Source organism: Glandiceps talaboti, chromosome 18, assembly GCF_964340395.1.
Source record: "Glandiceps talaboti chromosome 18, keGlaTala1.1, whole genome shotgun sequence".
NCBI classification, from domain to species: Eukaryota; Metazoa; Hemichordata; class Enteropneusta; family Spengelidae; genus Glandiceps; species Glandiceps talaboti.
In genome coordinates, this window is record NC_135566.1 from 6,850,063 (window position 1) to 6,872,371 (window position 22,309).

A 22,309-nucleotide genomic window follows, 5' to 3' on the forward strand; every position below is an offset into this window, starting at 1 on the left:
CACGTAAAATTTTCATTTCGTGTGATGAACCTGAGCAGGTCAGAAAATGAAAGTGGTGTACATATTGAAGTGCGGTATCTGACATTTGTGCTAGGTTTGGTTGAAATCAGGATGAGTCACAAAGTTCAACACTGAGGGCACTATAGTACAGCCCTGCATAAAATTTTACTAGATCCTACTGTACAGTGGTAACTGACATATTTACTAGGTGTTAACGTCATTTTGTTATATCTTGTAGAAAGTAAAATGGAAACAACAAAGTAATACATTGTCTCGCTCTATAGCAATGAAAGGTAACAGTAGTCTGGAATACTAAACAATTGTCTGTGAAGTTCTGGTTTGATTTCAGTAGAAAAATTTGCTGTTACAAAACCAGGACTTTCATAATACCCTGCAGGATGGTATGTACATATGACAATACACTGACATACTATCATATAGCATTGATTGGTAAATTACATAACATATTCTGCAATATTTGAATTGTGTAATTAAAAAAAGGAAAACAAAAACTTCAAAATCTCAGCAATTGAAAATCAAATTCTGGGGTAACATTTGTTTGTTTACATTGTTCATGCAATTTCTGTTGTAAATATTAAGATTGCCTTCATGAACATAAATGGAAATATATCATTTTTACATAAGCAGTGTCTACAGATATATGATCATATCACACAGTTAGAAATACACGTAGACTTACTGAAGAGAGAAAAAGTCAGTGTGCAACCAATCTGTAGGTGTGTGTGTGTGTGTGTGTGTGTGTGTGTGTGTGTGTGTGTGTGTGTGTGTGTGCGTGTGTGTGTGTGTTTGTGTGTATGTGATTGATAATGACTATGTCAATGTATAAACAGTGTCTTTTCTAAGGTCTGGGAACCCCAGTAACAGTAAGTGAGAAATCTGGTAAGACTGATAGTTTTCCATACATTACAAATATGTATCATAATTATGGTGGAGAACCCAGGTAAAATGACTGGTGATTTTACCTACTTACCACCCTTAACAAAAACACTACTAAATGTTTCAAATTACAGAGATTCAATTTGGTACAGTAATTTGATTACATATCTGGACCATGTTTGAAATAGTGTAGACTTCTTTGAGAAGAGTTGAGAAGTTGTAAACAAAATAGAACATATAGAAAAGACTGGCAAGGACATACAATTTACAATAATAATATATTCCTGCTGTGAATTTTAGACTAATATGTGAAAGTATAATATTACTAGAAACAACCCAACTTTATAATACAATAGGAAGACATTAGGAATTGCTAATTATGTTGTAAATAAGGGCAAAACTGCACAAAACTGTCCATGCATAACCTATGGGTATTGTGATAAGGCATACAGTAAGGGCTTATCTATGGCCACAGTAACGGACCAACAAATCTATGGGTGTTACAACAGTGCAAACAACTTGGATATGGAATCATGGAATGAATACATATTTCAACAACAACAAATTGAAATCAACACTTTTTATATTTCTGGTAGATGATTTGATTTGATTTGATCTGATTTGATTTAATTTTGATTTTTACACTTCAGCAAAATATTTAGTGTAGCCTTCTCCTATGTTATTACCCATTTCAATACGTAAGTATGTGATTATGAAAACTGCATGTATCAATGTTGAAAACCCTTCCTAAAAGTTCCCTGTATTTCAGTTCTAGTGTTTCTATTACAAAAAAATATCACTTTTGGTTACCATCATGTTGAAAGCAGGCACACATTTCAAATACTACTACTGAAAATGTACTATCGGCAAACTAAGAAAGGCACGATATAAAACTATTGTTGCTCGATGTGGTAGATTACAAAAATGAGTGATACCATGGTTATGTGGATATTATCACCCTGTAATCAAGATAGTGTAAATACTGAATGAGGTTGAATGTGGCGCCACTTGGGAAAAACTCCCTATCACAAACACCACTCCACTGTGAGTATAATTACATCAAAACCAATTAATACATTAGATCAACATGTTGCAATAATAGCTTAACTTTTAGTGTGTGTGTTCATTAGCTTGCCGATAGTTCATTTTCCATTGTTGTAACTCTATTGTTATAAGTTTTAACTATGCCATTTCAACAACCTTGTTGCAGTGCATCTCTGATACAGTGGCATCATCTTATCCTTGTCCCTCCTAGATAAATGGAATGATCCATCCATTCAATGTTGACCATTCCAAAGTCTTGTAGGGGTGGAACCATTAATAATATACATTTTTGTCCAGCAATACCCCGCTCACTTCATTTCTTAATTCTTCTTCCACTTTGTAATGATCTAGACTAATCTCAACAAATTTGGACACCATGTATTTGTTGATTTCTGGTCCCCATTTAGGATCTGAGTGCATTTCTAGTAATGCAGTTGTTATGTCATGCTTTAGTTTCTCTGAAAAAGAAATCAATCAAAAAAAAAATTGTCAAAATATGTTAGTTGAACACTGTATAATAACAATAATAATTTACTATGATTTACTATGACTTTCAGTTCTCACTATTTTCACAATGGAAGGCTCCACTTGATGTTTCCACTAATGCCCTCTATAGTACAGTACATATAATGCAACAACTTGATCGCAGTACAACATCCTTTCAAAATAGCTGACATAGATGAAGTATGAACGAAAAGTTGCAGCTAAATATAAATACAACAAATACATATTTCTGTATCATAAAGTATATGCTACATTCAATATCTAACAATTTAAATTCCGCTTTGTCATAATTGTTCTACGCAAAATGATGTACACGACTATAACAGACTAAAAGTTAAAATCACTAACATTAATCTGTAAAAACAAAAGGCACTCTCACTTTTTAACTACAGAGGGCGTAACTCACCTGGCAATCTTGAATTGACAGCTACTGGATAGACTGGAAGTGGTCCAAAGGAGGTTAAGATGTGGATGTTTTCAGCTACTTCTTTGTCACTTTTCATCTGTAATGCTAGACAGTTACTGTCAATGGCTGCACATTCTACAGTTTGATCAACAACAAGTTTAACTGACTTCACATGTGATCCTACGTAGATAAAAAAAAAAAATATAGAATATAACACAATTCCTGTAATAGTTGAATATAAATGAGCCTATTCAAGTATAGCAAATACACAAAGGTGTATTAGCACTGAGTTGTATTTCCTACTAATACCACACCTCCCTTTGTGGTGACGACTTGATAATGTTCAGTATACAACTGCATCCTAATATCCTATTTTGACATACACATTCACTTCCAAATCTGTGCTTAGTTGTCTACGTATGTGCAACAATTTGGTTATGCAACTCGCCAAGAAATTAATTGCTGCACTCACTCGTAGTTGCTAGCCTTGTCGCATGCAACAAAGTGATCCATGTGTCACACCGAGTAGCTTGGCCTTTAGAAATGATGGTTTTTCAAAGTAAGCCACAGAATTCAACTGTCATTGTCCATATGTGTCTGAAAAGCTACTTTGAAATAGCACTCCTAGTGGCCAAACTAAGCAATGTTTTGTCTTTCTGATAACTGGCATATAGCATATTGAACTACATTACAGCCTGAGGTGAGGTGTTCTTCCATTTATGATACATCAATAAAATTGTTCCTCGGTTTTTAAAACTACCGGATAACATGATGTTGTCGAACTTTAAGCATGTAATAAAATTATTACTATGAGAGCTCAGACATCTCAAAATGGAAATTTCAATTCTATCAATAATTTATTTGTCTGCATCAATTGAGGGGTTCTAGTATTTTGTCAAAATTGACGTGGGAGTCTTATATATAACATTATGTTTAATCTCACCAGAATGTACAGTGTGACCAAAGAAACTGGCACTTTCCCCCATCTTCTTAAGTGTTCGGAGAGTAGTGTAGCATCCACTGAGAGAATGTGCATCATTGTACGCCCATTTAGCACCCCTCAATTTCACAAACTCTTTAAAACGTTCTCTGGAAAGATGAAAATTTGGTATCAATATAGATATGCAATTAAAAAAGAAGAAAAACAAATAAGTCTTGTACATTCAAATACATAGGTCCCCAAACACTAATGGTTTGTTTACTGGTATCTAAACTATCAAATTCAGTAACATGGGTGTAGACACTTGAATGCCGTATCTGTATATTCACACTCACAGTCACTGTTGAGTTGTGGTTAAAAATGTTCATTTTTACAACAAATATTATCACTTTTTAGGCTACACTGGTAAAGGTCACAATATGAAGTGATGTACATATCTACTCTATAGTGTCTGACATTTGTGCTAGATTTGGTTCAAATTGAATTGTGATGTCAGATATAGGGCTAATAATGGACACACAGACAGACAGACAGACAGACAGACAGACAGACAGACAGACAGACAGACAGACAGACAGACAGACAGACAGACAGACAGACAGACAGACAGACAGACAGACAGACAGACAGACAAGCAGACATGGGTCATTCCCATAGCCCCATACTGGACATGCCCATGAAGGGCTAAAACAAGGTCAAACAAATGTGATAAATTCTAGTCAAATTTGTTCAAAAAACATTAAGTGTTTTTAAAGAAAATATGGTCAATTTGGAACAGTAAATTAAACAAATTGTGACATATTAATCCATCCATCCATAGTTACACAGTGTTACTGTGTTCATGTCTTCAAAACTATAAAGTACTGGAATGAGACCACTGGCTATAACACATGTGTAAGAAAGATAACTTTGAAGGCCAGTACTAGATATCAATGGTATGGTATGCTGACATCTTTATAGCTAATAGCTTAGTTATTTACAATACTGTGACATTCACTTTATCTTTGGTATGGTCTGGGACCTTGCAGCAGGAAAGTTATGCCTTTATTCTCCCCGTCTTAGAGAAAAATGTGCATGCCAATTTATGTATAATCATCAAAAATTCAAGTCTTATTCTCACTGTCAAAAAGTTGGAAACTGAAAATAAGTAAAAATTCATAACTCATAATTTATTCTATGCTACATTGAATTTGTATAGGACATCTTCTAATGAGAATATTATTCATATCATTTTTTAAATCAGTTTTACAACAAGACATTTTAATTACACAAATAACCATGACAATTACTCAAATATTAGCTAAATTTGTAATTATCTAGCAATTTTCTAAATCAGCTTTAAAGGTTGCCGAACTCAATTTCCTATATGAACAAAAGTAACATCAATAATAATCTTACTTGTTATCTTTGTGTATGATGACATCTGAGAAATAGACTGGTCTACCCTGGGACCGTGGATGCATGTACACTGGTGCTGCAGGTAGTAATTCAACCGGTGCTTTGGTATCATACAGTAGCTTCATAAACGATGTACTGCAAAGAAACCCTACAGTGCAGAAGACATGAAAAATTTGAACTCAGTGTTGGCTTGTGTAAGAAGGGAATCCTAGCAGGTTTTTTTTGAAAATGTTCCCATGATTAATGCTACCTTAGAAGTGTTTGTGGTTGGAAATCAGTAAAATGTGTGTGAATTTTTTAATACATGCGTTTTACCTCAGTTTCACATACTAATCAAGTCTAAAAAGCATGATAACTCAGGTTATGTTGAAGAAAGAGATCTGCCTGAATTTTTCATGTTTTTAACCTAGCGTAGGTTGTCCCACAGGAATTCTGTTGTAGGGGCATTGAAAAATGATAACTCAAGAGTGTGGAAGTTATTAAAATCTGCATGAATTTTCCATGAATGTCCATGAATAGTTTATGAGTTATCTGTCTGCATGAATTTCCTAGTATGTTTTTGCTCACAAAAACTTCACTAGAATTTGATGTAAATCAGTTAGTTTATCTATTTACCACAACTATAACTTACATCAAAATATTTACGCTATTGTGACCTCTCTATTTTTTTCGTTTGTTTCGGCATTGTTAGTTGAACATTTACATCATTACTCTATAGAATGTATGTACTGAAAATCCATTTGAACTGAGTGAGCCCTTTTTGTGTGCTGTTATTTTCTTTACTTTATTGCAATTTTTTAAACTTCAGTCTGTTCAACGCGCTGAGACGCATGTGTAGTGCGTTTTCTTACAAAAAATAAAAATAATAATAAAATAATAATAATAAAAATTATGACACAGACAGACAGACAGACAGACAGACAGACAGACAGACAGACAGACAGACAGACAGACAGACAGACAGATAGATAACATAACCACAAATACCCCCCCCCCCCTCCATCCTTGACAGTAGGTGAAAAATGAATAATCTTGGATGGCCATGTCACCATTTTATGTCAAAATTCCAACCTACCGATATCAACTTCATTGCTAGTAAACAGATCAACTCTATCTGGAGATGGACCTGACCATCGACTTTCATAAATCAAGTACGCCTCCTTGTCCAGCTTCTCCTCTAAGTAGTAAATTATTGTCTCGAAGAACTCAACTGGAATACTTGGAGAGAGGTAGGTGATGAAGCGTAGTTTGTTGGCATTCCCTTCTGTAATACTGTTATCCATTGTGACTTGATTATATATACATGTATAATAGTAGACCTGCAATCACAAACAATACAGAAAAAAATTTGGTAAAGCATAAACAGATCGTAGATATAATGATTTTTACAGATTTTATTATTTACCCTAATTAGCATTTAACAGGCATCATTTGAATAACATGATTTCATAAATTGAGTGAAATTATTTTATGTGTAAAAACTTAAAGATATAGGGACAAAAAATCAAAAGCCCGATCGATCACTGAGCACACGGATATCAACGAGCATGCCACTTGCCATATTTGGACAAAGCGTGCCAAGGTGTCATATAGAAAATCATTTCACAAATTCATGAGCAGAGCAGCACCCCTCTTATGAAACAGTATACCACTTGAAGTTTGTTCATCACATACTGTCGATATTAAAATTCAAGAAGGATGTTGAGACATCTGTTCGCAAGAGCTTTCAGACTTTTACAACAATCTACTACATATATATACTCTACGTAGATGAGTCTTCATCATAAAATCTGCAATAGAATTGTTCCTGTTCAGCACCATAGAACATTACTTAGTATTGGATTTTGGCACTATAGATTCTTTTGATTGATTGATTGATTGATTGATGCACGCACACCCACCATTGCATTACATTGAGTATATAATAATGATTACTTTTCATATTTACACCTATATCTACATACAGAGCCCATAATTCCACTATAAATTAAAGAGTTAACAAATCTGTCTCCCCTGTTACTGACACAAAATAGTTTTTACCTGATAACACTTTCTATCCAAATACAACACATACAGCCTAACTACTTTTATAACATGAAAAACACCAGCTGTTGATTCCATTAAACTCAGATATTACTCTACAAATACTGTAACGTGTCAATAACCGGTTCCAAAGTTCACACACCACGCTATATGGCCTGACATGACATTTCTCTTTTGTGTCTGGCTGACTGAAAAACTCAACTCAAGGTCATTTCAACTCAGACCTAACCTTTGACCCCAAAGTAAACAAGAGCGTCTGAGAGTAACATATTTTTCCATACAAAATTATAAAATATTTATTGCATGGAAAGATTGGAAAACACGGGAAGGATTATGTTGTGTGTATTACTAGAGTTTAGCTATTATAGATACGTACTTGGTACAAGGCACCAACAAGTTTTGAATGGAACGTGGCTACCTGGCTAAGAGACTCTGTAATAGAGTACATAATATTGACTTGCATTAATATTAACGAAGTCTGTGTTGTATACATTTAGTCTGGGGCAATGACTTAGTCTTTCCATTGTCGTTTACAGAGAGGTTGGCTACCAAGAAAGTAAATCAAACTTACATGCCTATCAAACAGTCTCTTAAAAATCTGACATGATTTATAACTTAATGTTCATTTCTAACTGATAACCTTTCTGAACTAAGTTAATATAAGTTCATTTTAAAGAAATACCTAACCTGGTTAACAGTTCACCTGCTTACAGTACACCTCTGTGGCTGCCAAAGTATCACCACTATCTGAGTATAACCATACACCCTATATGTGTCTATGGTGTACCTTAACCTTTGACATACTAGATACAGGTACTAGTACATCATGACTTTGTCACCTCTCTAATGCATGGCGTTATTACATATATATGTATAATGTCATCTCATTTCACATGCATGGTGCTATCACTTCATATACTGGGGATGATGTCATCATATCTTAGATACATGATGTCATCATATCTTAGATGCATGATGTCATTATATCTTAGATACATGATGTCATTATATCTTAGATACATGATGTCATATCTTAGATACATGATGTCATTATATCTTAGATACATGATGTCATTATATCTTAGATACATGATGTCATCACATCTTAGATACATGATGTCATACCTTAGATACATGATGTCATTATATCTTAGATACATGATGTCATCATATCTTAGATACATGATGTCATCATATCTTAGATACATGATGTCATTATATCTTAGATACATGATGTCATCATATCGTAGATGCATGATGTCATTATATCTTAGATGCATGATGTCATTATATCTTAGATACATGATGTCATCATATCTTAGATACATGATGTCATCATATCTTAGATGCATGATGTCATTATATCTTAGATACATGATGTCATCATATCGTAGATGCATGATGTCATTATATCTTAGATGCATGATGTCATCATATCTTAGATGCATGATGTCATTATATCTTAGATGCATGATGTCATCATATCTTAGATGCATGATGTCATCATATCTTAGATGCTTGATGTCATTATATCTTAGATGCATGATGTCATCATATCTTAAATACATGATGTCATTATATCTTAGATGCATGATGTCATTATATCTTAGATACATGATGTCATATCTTAGATACATGATGTCATCATATCTTAAATACATGATGTCATCATATCTTGGATGCATGATGTCATCATATCTTAGATGCATGATGTCATCATATCTTAGATACATGATGTCATATCTTAGATACATGATGTCATATCTTAGATACATGATGTCATCATATCTTAGATGCATGATGTCATCATATCTTAAATACATGATGTCATTATATCTTAGATGCATGATGTCATTATATCTTAGATACATGATGTCATATCTTAGATACATGATGTCATCATATCTTAAATACATGATGTCATCATATCTTAGATGTATGTTACATGTACTATATCTTAGATGTATGATGTCATAACACTGTAGATGCATGAATGAAAGTCATCATACCACAGACATGTGATGACATCACATCTGTGACAGATGACTCAAAAGTAATTCGCTAGGACTATCTGTGTAAACAACTTCAGATGACCTAATCCTTATGAGGACACTGACCTGTCATCAAATCTCACTTGTCTGTGCAACTAATGAGTAAATCTAACAAATTCAAATCTAACTGATCAATGAAATCAATTTTACTCCATATCAATGAACTTGTACATCTTTTGAAGTATGTTCAATCACACCATAACACATTTGATAGGAGTAGTCATGTACTGTGTGACCTTAGTAGGGTAGTAATCTCTTTAAAACTGACATTTTATCTACACAGGCTTACACAATCAATAGCGCTACATACCAGCTTGTCTGACTGACTGACTGCTGTTTAAAAATTTAGGTGCAGTAATGTTTAATGTTTTAGAAATGTTTAACATTTGACTACCATTTGAAAGTTTAGTAAGGTTTAATTTTTTTGGTATAGTAAGGTTTTTATTTTAAATAGCCATGAATAATTTTTACTTGTACTCTGCTGTTACATGCATTATTTCCTTCAAGTTTTGACTCCAGTCAACGTACAGAAAAAAATACATGGTGGTTAGATCAAGAGAAACTTTTTTTTTAAAAACTAAAGGCCATTCTGTCGTGTTTTGTGACACATGTTAGTTGAATAGTGACTAATCTACAGAAAGTGACAGGCAGTTGTGTCCTTTTCAAAGTACCGGTACTTTTCACGAATCAATTTGATATATCATACCATCTGCCTGAACTTTGGCATTTTTATCAAAATGTTTCATTTCCTCAACATTATTCACAAAGCCATGTTTGATGTTTGTACTGGTCAGTCTGGAGATGTCAGTTATTTTGCTGTCAGTTGTCAGCAAAATAACAAAATTTAAACTGTTGAAAAAAAAATTTCCTACATATGTCATTGTCCGCACATTATTTCCGAAAGAAATGTTTGAAGTATATAAGTTGTAACTAGTAGGTCTGTCAGAAAGTTTCAGTTATTTTGGCCTCAGAAATAAAAAACAATGTAATGAAATGCAATGCAATGCAAAAAATAAAATTTAATAACTTCATATTCAGTTACAACTTGAAAATTTAGCTAATATTGAAAATTTCTAATCACAGAGTCAAAATATTTCTTGGAAGCAAATGCCCAAATTTTTGTTTCAACAGAACTGTTAGGGTGTACTACATGGGGTATTGAAAATTCATGTTATTTCTGCCGCCTTAGAAATACAGTGGCAAAGAGAGACATGGAAGAAGAGTAAAAAATCAAATTTATTGCAGTCAGTTGCAACTTGAAAATGACCTCATCAAAGGCCCAGGTCATCTATTCTTTTCGACATTGCATCAACACATCTGTTAATCGACAAATCAATACACTTCAAAATCAATAACATGAATTTCCAATTTTTTATTCTTTGTTTCAAACAGCTTAGGTTGTGTACGACACATGTCATGTTTTTCTCAAAAGCTGACTAAGTGTCCAAATGTGACAACATGTTTTCTTTGCATGCTCCCTTTAGAAGCCAGTGTATCCCCATGTTTTTTTGCAAAATTCTACTGAAAGAAAGCAGTGACCTTGAAAATACAATATCATCATCACCTGATGTTTGATGGGTTATTGAGTTACAAATGTTGTTGTTTATTAGCAAATCTCTCATTTTTTTCATGTTCTACATTTCAAGGACAAGACATCCAAAATTACAGACTATCCCCTTGCTTGAAAACACTCCCAATGTGTGTTACTGTATACTAACGATGACATTACACAGCAAATCACTGCACACCGCAGTGTGCCCTACATTGACAAACACTGCTTTCTTGTGACCAACCACAATTCTGAGTACTTGAAATAAGATATTACTGCCTAGGTGCATCATAAAAATAACGAACATTTGATTTCTTGGTCAACACCATAACTTCCGCTCCACGTGCTTCACATGTATAGGTGCACGTGAGAATAAGTCGACCTTCTTGTTCTATTTTGACCCTCTAGCATGAGGTAAAATGGTAATTTGCAGGTACTGAGAATTTGATGTTCTCTTATGCCTAACTACATGTATTAGTACTACGTGCCGTGGATTGGTGACTGACATTAAAACTTCTGTTTTATAATCTAGACCCACCACAGAATATGTTTATTACTGAAGCGTACACTACAGCACAGTATTGCATGTTGCCCATATCCACCAATAGAATAAATTTTATTTCCTAGAATATCATCACCAGGAAAGCAAACAACACATACTAACTTTCCCTTGCTTGCAACATTGGATATTGGAGGAAATCTCACCAAGTACCCATAATTTTGAATCCTAAAAGATCTCGGCAAATAGAAAGTAATACAGAACAAAATAAAATATGCTTTGTATTAATTTCATTGGCTTTCAAAATGAGTGTGTCTAAAACAGGTTGTCGTTTTTTATTATAGTGAAGATTGTAATTTATTATATTTTAAAACAGGTAAGTTCAAATCTGACTCTTGTAAACTTTATCAGCTATCTTCTACAAAAATGTTCCCACTTTTAACTCTAATAAATTATATCATAGAACACTTGTAGACATCATAATATGTTAATTACTTAAATTATGTCATAGATGAATGGTGGTACTTAGTAATTAGATGCAGGTGATAGAGAGACTGCGGTAGTGCATGGGTCCTCCACCCATGGGTGGAGGGTCTATGGGTGGTGCTATAAGCAGAGAAAGTTAAATGTACATATGTAGATAGTAATCACTCTACTGTAGGGACACACTATATATTCGTATGCAGTACCATAATTATATTGGTAAATAACAATATTTGATGTTGACACACAGCAAACATATCAATAATTGACAAATAACATTTTTTCACATAATCAAATCACAAAACACCTGTGCATCTAATGCCTAAATGTATTTTTGAAAGCTCCTTTTTGAAATAATCAAATTGAATCTTTGGAATGTAGTTATTGCAGTTTACGTGGCCTCAACTATCATTGGCCTTGGTAACAATTGGTATGCTGCTAGCTAAAAGACCCCCGTCCCAGGACCTGCCCACAAAAAAAATGTTGTCACGATCCAATGCACTACACTGAGTTGATAAGTTCTGAGATCCGTCAACTTCATTTAATCATTATCAGTATTACTATTATCTCCTCATAATCTTTACGCTTACCTCAACTCAATTAATCCAATGTCAACTTAGTATTTTCAATAAAATCACGAATTCTTATCGTAAGGAGCTCATAATTATCCAATCGTTGATCGAGTTGTAAAATATTCCCACGTTGATTGTCAATATTATAGCAGCAGCTGATGACCCAAGGTCAACATCCGGGTATTTTCATTATATACAGACCCCTTAGCATACGCATTGATAAATAATTAGAAATCAAAATAACTTTATTTTCTGGGATTTTATTTCATCTTTTTTGTCTCAAGAACATTTAAATTATATGATACGATGTATAATATGAAGTAATCTGTATGCAACATGCTTTATTTTTGAATGTACAGAAACGCCTTTTCGGCCGTATTGCAAATATTGGTTGCTTAGAGGGTTTTACCAGGAAATCAACGAAACCACTTCTTACTCGTAATCTGTAGTATAATCGGTCCGTCACGATCTACGACGATTTTGCACCATGATTTCGTGAATTTCAACTTCGCTTACAAGGTAAAGCATATATCGATGGAGAACGGCAGTGTGGGCAGCCATGAGGCAATTTCGACGGCGGTGGACTGGGCAGAGTTCTGTGAAAATCACGCCCAAGTTGCAGCCGCGGAGTTTGCCCGACATTTCCGTCACTTCATAACAGAACACCCTCAATACGAGGAACCGGAAGCAAGTAATAAGTTTGCACGAAGATATGTTGAACATTTTTTTGACCATTTCGAAGTTGAAACACACAAAGGCTTCAATGCGTCGGGGGACACAAGGGGTACGCAGTTGAACGGCAGAAAGCTGGGAGAAATAGAGTTTAGCAACTCACACTTTGCCGAGGAGACAAATAATCAATTTCGGCATAGTTTACATTCCAAAGAGGAGAAATCGAAGCCACCACCGTCTTCCAAAATTACTGTCAGTAAGAAACTCTCATTTAGAAACATGAAAGAAAGTGTCCGGGCGAAATTTCGAAGGCATTCGGAGGACAAGGATTTATCCAAACAACGTCCGAGACACGACATCTTGAAGGAAGGGATCGTCAACCAGTTAATTGGAGAGGATCCACATGGAAGAAACAAATGGGAAAGGAGTCGATTGAGTCTGGTTAAAACTGATGGAGGACATATGCTAGAATTCTACAGCCCTCCGAAGGTGAGTGGTTTCCTGTGTCAATTCTCTGAAATGATTAACACAATTAAACTGATGATTGTACTTTTCGCCCACCACAGTTTGACAATCTGGTGATATACTACTGCATGTAGTATGGCCTAAGTTTACATACATGTACATTATCAGGAGGTGATAATGAACCAAAGGAAGATCGGTGCTATCACTATGGCAACGATCTTCATCTTCCTGTCAATGTTACATGTAAATTGAAGTCAATTCATCTGTTCTTAATCTTATCCCAACATGATTCTGGGTAGAATTTTCTTGGTATTAAGTCAGTATTTGGAGATATTTTGAGCCTTGATGAAATTAACCATCAAATTTGTGTGACTTGCACACAAGTGAGAATGAATAATAGATAGCAAATCTGCAGCATGACATAAACAGATCAACGTGTAGCTTATTTCCTCAAGAAGCCATTTGTAGGATTTACTACACACACTAGTTGGTTGTAACCTGAGGCAGACACCATAATGTTATAAAGATCTGTGAACCGTGATGTCATCGTAGGAATCATGTAGGATGTAACAAATATACCTAATATCCAAATTGATTCAGTACAAATTTTGTGTAATCTCTACATAGCCTAGTTAACACCATCACCTGCTTTGCCTCATCACATGCACCTGTTGATAACTTGGGTTCTAGAAGTTTCGAATACAGTAAATATGGTTTAGATGTTGATCAATTATATATATGATATGATTGTCATGGCTGCCAGCATTTTTTTTTTGTGTGTGTGTGTACATATTTTCCAGCTTTTCTTTCACATCACTTCTCCATTATCCATTCTGTCCAAATTTGTCCAACATTTCTGTTTTCTGTAATTTTCTTGACAAAAATGATAAACTACTTTAAAACAGCCACTTAAACCAGTTTTGTTTTTTTGTTGCTTTTTGAGGTGGGGGGGGGGGCATGACACGCAAATTTATCACAAACAGGATGTTTTTTTACAATGTAATGTCTCTCAGGACTATGTACTTGTTGAAACAAGTGTTGTAAATAAATAGAAGCATTAACATACAGCATAATGAAAGAGTTCAAAGAGAGAGGAAACATCTACATTTTAGACGCACAACAACAAAAAAGAATATTAGTTCCACGCTAGAGTTATCAATTACTCCATTTTATCGTTTATTTTATGTAGAAAAGTCTTTGAATACAATGAAGAAGAACAGAGGATATCAAACTTAAATGTAAAATGAAAGTTGCTTTTTTTTTGGAATTCAGTATCCAGCCACACATATCAACAGCTCTTACCATTTTTTATCAGAAGTAAAAGAAATGTTTTAAGACAATAAAATGCAAAATGGCACAAAACTTTACTTTTTACAAAGTTTTAGAATTAACTGAACCCCAATTCAGTTGTTCTTTGTCAACTCATTTATTCGAACACAGTGGCATGTTTACATCACAAAATGTAACATTCAAGAGAATAACGAAGATGCAAAATTCTGATGAACTTTGTTTATATTTATTTTGCGAAGTTTTAGAATGTCAATCGCCCAATACAACTCAGTCATTTGTGAAACACATATTTGCATATTTATATTGATCACAAAAGTGCATCATTCAGGACAACAACATGAAAACAATCAACTGATATACATAGCTTATCAGATGTTATGCAAGTCTACATGCAAAGGCTTTTGTTGTTGTTCTAAAATATTTAAACGTGATGGTTGTGTTGTGAATGTAAAAGCATGCGAGTATATTTTCACTGTAAACCTCTACATAGAAATCAGACATATTTCAAATAATAGCATAGATATTTACCTCCTGCTTAGTTGTGCCATAAATCTGATGAAAGGCAGATCAATACTAACTGAAATGCCAGCAACTACTGGCAGTAATATTTAGAATATGTGCATGTACCTTTGTAGAGTTCTGGTTGTGGATTTATTTACGATAAATTTATTTACAGTATGGCAACAAAATATACGTATACGGAGAAACTTTAGACGTCATGTTTTACAGATTGAATGATATATATAGATATATATCTGTACATCTGCATACTCCTGATAATGTTTTTTATGATATTAATAATAATGTTTCAAATTTCAATACTTAAGCTATCAATTACCATGTACATGCAGCTTGGTTTCAGAACAAATGTGTTCATTTCATTGCAGAAGAAGCCACCTGCACGCTGTTGTTTCTGACAACGGTTGTATTTCCCAGCAGACCACTTTGTCGGCAAGCAAACATGGGCAAATCTCTTTAGATTGTACAAGGTTCTTCTGGGGTTATTATGTAAAGGAGAATGGATAATTATCAGTAGTTTTCTTTAGATTGGAAAAATTGATTAGTGGAAGTGCTGGAGTTGAGTTGAGTTTAGTTGAGTAGAGTAGAAACAAGTCCCTGGTAAAATAGAAGCTGACTGTGTGTCACTACATGGTTTCACCAACTTAGAGTCAATATGATCTGAGTATATCCAAAGCATGTATTAGTTTATAAATACTTAAAAAAACTGATGCAGTAGCCAAAATAAAAACATCAATGATAATAAAAGACATTTGCATAAGCGAACAGTCACTTACATACATGTATGTGTAACAACAACAACATTTACACATAATACATAGGTCATGTTTGGGTACCTGGTTATTTCCATAGCGATTAAATATGTATTGCTTCCCTTCTTTGATATCATTTGTTATGTCACCTCTGATTACATTTTGTGTTTAAGCTGATTGCGAGCAGTCTGGCTGTCTGTCTGTTGTCATGACAACTGACGAGTACATGCAACTTCTGTCAAGCTAATCAGTGGAATATCAATCATATTTGTCATTGCTGTGCTCAGTATGGTTGCAAAATGTGATTTGAAAATTGATTCCTTTTCTTATTTCAGCCATGAAGTGGCTCTGTTTGGATGTACTGCATAACAACATAATTTCAAAATGGCGTCATGCTAAAGTTAAAAGCATTTAGATCCGTTGTTTTATTAAAATTAATAACCAATATGAATATTAATAAATCATTAAAATCATACAAAATAAAATGACTAAAAAAAAATAAACATAGTCATTTCTGCCAAAAACTCATTAGCATGTAATCAATTGATAATTTGCATAAATTAGTAAATGTTAATGTCATATGAATTATCCAAATAAGTGGCATCTTCTGGTAAGATAATGATGTCCCCGTAACTTACCATAATTAATGCTACAAATCTGCTCCACCCAAATTATTTATTAGTGTATTTTTTTTCACCTTTATTTTTCAACTAAATTTTTCAGTTATATATTCTGTCTAACCTAACAGATGGTCATAACAAAAAAAGTAACGTATTTCAAATGTCACGCCTACGATAAAATAAGTCGCTTAGATAAATAAGAGAGAAATATCCTACGTGGGAGAAATAGTCTGCAGAGTTTGTTATAAAACAGGCATTTGTCACCTGTGTGTCATCTCATTCTGTAGCCCATATATAAGGAAAGCATCACTTTTCAATCACAGATGATTTTTCATCAATGACAGATTTTATTTCTGCCTATCAAGTTTGAACACCTGCCTTATTAATTGTCAATTATTGTCAGATATTACATATGAAATTTATGTGAAGATTTTAACAATTTAGATCGATAATATATTAAGATAAAATGAGGATGATCAGATTGAGTGTTCCATACAATGAATTCATAGTAATTTAAGTGTAGTGGGCACACAGGAGTGGGTGTAAATTACACATATTTTAAATCTGTGGCATATTTGTGTCTTTTTTTTTCATTGATGTATTTGATTGTATTAAATCTTTGTCCTCCTATAGAAATATTTGTGCGATGACAATACTGAAACAATAGATTTCTTGAACATGCAGGACTTGAGTATAACTTGTATGTTTGGTTGTCAGATTTCGCCAAGTGAAGTGAACTGTTTCATTGGTCTAACAGACTACCATAATTATGATGAGTAACACTGAAGTAAAGCACTTTCTCTGTGTGCTACACTCATTTATAGCATTCATATCAAGTGTAATTGGTCTATTTACAAGCCTAGCATATGGCCTTTCTATCTAATGTGGTCAATTTAGCAAATGAAAAAGTATACTTTTACACTTGATATGAATGCTATAAAGGATTGTGGTACATACAGAAAATGCTGTACTTTGGTCTTCTGGGTTGTATTTATGTAAATGCAACTACATGTGGTCTAGATATAATGTGTACCCTGTACCACTGCTAATGTGGTAGTCTAGATTTGGTGTTTAGTAGTTTATGTGCCCTATACTCTGTATTGTCAGGTTACATTCACATGCTTACTGTAAGTCTGCTAACCGTGTCAACCAGCTTCAGTGATATGTTAAATAATCAGCAGTTTTCATCACAGTTCATACTTTTCATAATTATTTCAAAGTACAAGTCTGGTAGTAGCGTAGGTTCTCTAGAAGTTTCAGAAAAGTGCTTTAATATCTCAATAAAACTAGATATGAAGAAGATCTTTGGGAATAAAGGTTCTCTTTAAGCCTTCTCAATGTGCTCAGTTCAGAAATTAATTGAATTCCATCTGAGTTAAGTCACATTTAATACAATGTGTGATAAAGGAGGACGTATGTAATTGGTTGTACACAAGATATGAGTGGGTGTAAAATTACTTGTACCAATATTTTATTACTAATTTTTATGGCAATATTCTCTTTCATGACATTTCATATCTAATCTACATTCAAATTGTTATTACAATCACCTACATCAGCCCTTCCAGACAGTTTAGGGTAACCTATTTTTTATGTTTTTACTTTTTCATGGCAACTGTGAGACAGTCAGTCGATTTTTAAAAAAAATCTTGTTCATGTTTCTCTGCCTAGCCTTTTCTTCCTCTCTATCTTCTTTTTATAGGATTCCTAGTAAAAAAAAACTTTCCCAGCTTCTCTACACAATTGACATGTCCCCAGTCCTCCCCCTACTTGAATAACTTCGTCATGAAAAAAATGCTCTGTTCATAAACAAGTGTCATTGCTACCGCCATGACTGAAGATGACATTGACAGTCCAGACACTTGCTTATTCTTGCCAGAGAGGGTGCTGTTCCACAAAATATTAAAGGCGGGTGAAAAACAAATATTTTGATGTGGAGCTGAAAATTTGGGCCGGTCGGGTAATGAGAAACAGGAAAAAAAATAGGGTCATCCTTAACCAGATTTTTAATGTGATATCACAGAGAGATACAGTAATTTATTTTTTTTCATTCTAACTTGAATTTTGACACCTTACTGCAGTTATTATTATCATTATTATTTTATAATTTGTTATTCTACTAGTCTGTACTGGATTTAGATTTTTTTAAAAGTTGAGTCATAATTTGGTGCTGTGACACCAGAGAACTGTGAAAATTTTATTTTAAAAAAAGGACAAAATAAGGACTCTTCATTCCCAATTTCCCAAATGATTGCATGTATCATAGGAGAACTTAACTTTGATGTTAGATTGTCAAATTTTAAGTGAACTGATTCACTTTCAGCTATAATTTCTTTTGATTTCCAATTGTTTACCACCTTATAAATTTGGTAGTCAAGTTACGACGTTTAGCATTCTAATGTGCTCTGTATTATTACTGGGAGCAGTGTGGAGTCTAGATGTGAGCTTTCGATTTCAGATGCCCAATACGAATATAACTTAGGAAGTAAATATACCTGTATGATGGTGAAGTTAGCTTATATATATGTCTCTATTAGTACAATGTATGACCTTATGTGACCTATTTTATGACAAGTACTTGACCTTCAAATTATTTTTGCTGTTCTCATTTCTGCAATGATGATCTACTTATTGTGAATTCACTCTGAGCAATTAGAACCTAGTGCATTATTTGCAATTCTAAGCATTTTTCTTGTTTTCCCTTCTGTAATTATGCAAGAATAACAAGTTTATGGCATTGAACAGTGTCAATTCTAGTGGCATCTCATGTCATCATTGCTAACATTCGACACTTTCTACACACAAAAAAAAATTGAATTTTTCAGTCTTTTGTTTAGCCGACTGATCTGAAAAAAATATGAATTATGTTGAAATTTGACAAAATTTTATTGAAATTTGCCGTATTGTTAGCAAAAGTGTTGAGATTTGTCAAAGTTGTCTTGATTTGAGTCTTTGACAAATTTTTGTTGAAATTTACCAAATTGTACAAAATTTTCCAAATTATGTTGTAATTTGACAAATTTGTGTTGAAATTGGACAAAATTTGTTGAAATTGGACAAAATTCTGTCAAAATTTGGAAGTTAACTTGTTTGTCTGCTGTGTAGTATAACTATAAGTTGTTTACCAGTTTACAAGATGAGTAATTGTGAGGTCATGACACCGTTTTTCTTCAAGGCATATATTTTACAGTGTGTACATGTATTGTAGCTTTGTAGGCAGCCATTGTCATATATATCCAGTGCAGCATAGCAACAACCATGTACTGCTTTAGAATTACATTATAGATACCAGTCAGAACTGTTTGTTTGCCAAGATGTAACCTGTCTCAATAGTATAACAGTTGAACATGAAATCATTCATTGCCAATTTCAAGTCGTGATTACTCCAAAACTGTTTTTATCTGTTGAGCAAACAAACTTATTGGGAAAACGATTTTCACTTTTGAAATAATCAATCAATGAAAAACATACATGTATCTATATAAGAACACACTGTCTTGTCCAAACAAATAATTCATATATTAGTTTATCAATTCATCAATTGTAAAAAAAATGGTTTTAACTACAGATTGGTTGGTGCTATTTGTTTATATAAATAAAATGATTAACATTATTACATGTATTTATTCTGTAAAAAAAAAAAATGGAATACAGATCAGTTTATATGATTTGTTCGTATAATCAAAAACTTACAATTTCAATATTTTATAAGAATCATGACTTTACGGTACATCATGAATTGGTCAAGATATGATTTGTTCAGTAATCAAATAATTAAACTTTACTGTCTTAAACAGTGGTAAAATGCAAGGACAGTGTTTAAAAGCAATGTAACCTTGAAAGTGATTTTATAGCTACAGTGTTATGGAAAAATCTTGTTTGTAATCATTCTACATGAAACAGGTTTTTAAATTATCCTTTATATACATTTGAAATATGCTTTTTACGTTTTCATTAACATCACGTGATAGATATCTGATTTGTGATCTTTAACTATCAATAACTTTACAAAAATAACAACCGTTGCGTTGCCTTCATCATATTTTTGTGAAATTCATTTATATATACTGTTCGTAAAAATTTCTATTCACAAAGTCAAAAAATTTCTTGGAAGCAAATCCCAAATGTTCACTGACATCTCGTCAGCATTGTCAGGGATGTACTACATGGGCTATTTGTCATGTGTCTTAGAAGAGATTTGTAAGAAGTTTACGATTTGCTTCCAAGAAATTTTTTGACTAGATGTGAATAGAAATTTTCATTACTATTAAATCTTGAACCCAGAGACCATGAATATTCATTTTCGCATCACTTATATATACATAAATTGTACATATAAAAAATTTCATAGTTTCATTGTAATTTAGATAAAGAATGTGATTCTGAAAAAAATAATGCTTGTTGATGTTGGTGTGTTCACCAATTTTTTTTTAAATCCATATTTTATATACATAAATTTGAAATATAATACATGTCATGTGGTCGTTTGTGTCCGATCAGATGTATGATTTGTGACTTCTAACACCATCCATAATTTGAGAAATAAGTGTTTGATTAGCATTTTCTCTCTCAATATCACGATAACATTCTAAAGTATTGGTAGTAAAAATGTCAGAATCCATCACATTAAGTGCACTTGTATGAAGTGTTAGGATTAAAATATTGTACAGTTCTTTGAGAGTAGTAAGTTGACCTTACTTTACATGAATGGTCCCCAGTGGGATATCTGATAGTAATACTTTGACATATAAGGTGAAATTATTTATACTATAGCCTTGAAATAGTCAACCTGTGGTGTGTCCTTAACCTAGATTGAACTTGCAAGAATGAATGTTCATGGTGTCTGGGCTTCATTGAACAGACAAATAAGAAATTCTACTCAGTCAATCAGAGAAATTTTTGAATTGTTCAAACTTGTTACTAATTGTAGTAAGTTTAAGTATTTTTCTAAGCCTGATATTTTGCGTATTTACATGTACGTACATGAGTCACAAAAATCCACTGAAATTGAACAAAAGTCCCTGTACTCTTTCCTGTTTCCGGTAGATTCAGACCTGTAATTTGTATGTTTTGTTCTACATTGTTCTTCCCTTGCACTCTTTTTGAATATTAATACAATTTTTTTTTTTAAATATGAAGATTCTGAGAATACAGTGAGTTGAATCTTTGGTTAAACAACAGGAAATGAGGCTGAGGAAGTGTACACATGATACCAGTACATACAATGTACACGTATGGTATATGGAAAATAAGTGATGAATTTGATCCCTATACATGTATGTACATGATGATGATTGTGTCAGAGAGAGAGACAGAAACAGAAAGTAATGAAATCCAAGAGGTCAAAGTTCAGATTGGTTTTTGTTGTCAACATAATTTGTACATAATCACAAATGTGATCTTTGAAATGTAAAATACAGGCCTTGTTTAATAAGATCGAGCATCGATAGATTCTGTTATGTACTGTAGCAGAGACTACATGTATATACTGCGCATTACTGTATTTTTTAATCTAAATATTATGTATGTTGAATTCCCAATCCACAGACACTGATAGACCTGTTGCTGGTTCAAAGATGCATCATGCATCCCTCGTTATACAACA

At 33.4% G+C, this 22,309-nt stretch overlaps 2 protein-coding genes across 2 annotated transcripts in view; one reads left to right on the plus strand and one right to left on the minus strand.

Annotated features, from left to right (window-relative positions):
• Positions 1 to 861: 861 nt before the first annotated feature.
• LOC144449433 (uncharacterized) lies at positions 862 to 12,527 on the minus strand. Its single transcript, XM_078139965.1, has 6 exons — positions 12,405 to 12,527; positions 6,265 to 6,508; positions 5,190 to 5,337; positions 3,795 to 3,940; positions 2,852 to 3,031; positions 862 to 2,399 (listed from the first exon to the last, which is right to left on the minus strand). The coding sequence occupies exons 2-6, from the start codon at positions 6,470 to 6,472 to the stop codon at positions 2,215 to 2,217; spliced, it is 867 nt and encodes a 288-aa protein (XP_077996091.1). The 5' UTR covers positions 6,473 to 6,508; positions 12,405 to 12,527; the 3' UTR covers positions 862 to 2,214.
• Positions 12,528 to 12,810: 283 nt separating this feature from the next.
• LOC144448769 (SH2B adapter protein 2-like) overlaps positions 12,811 to 22,309 on the plus strand; it is a 28,771-nt gene continuing 19,272 nt past the window's right edge. Inside the window, exon 1 of the mRNA XM_078139047.1 lies at positions 12,811 to 13,547. Coding sequence (XP_077995173.1) covers positions 12,921 to 13,547 — 627 coding nt within the window. The 5' untranslated portion in view covers positions 12,811 to 12,920. The remainder of the gene's footprint in view (positions 13,548 to 22,309) is intronic.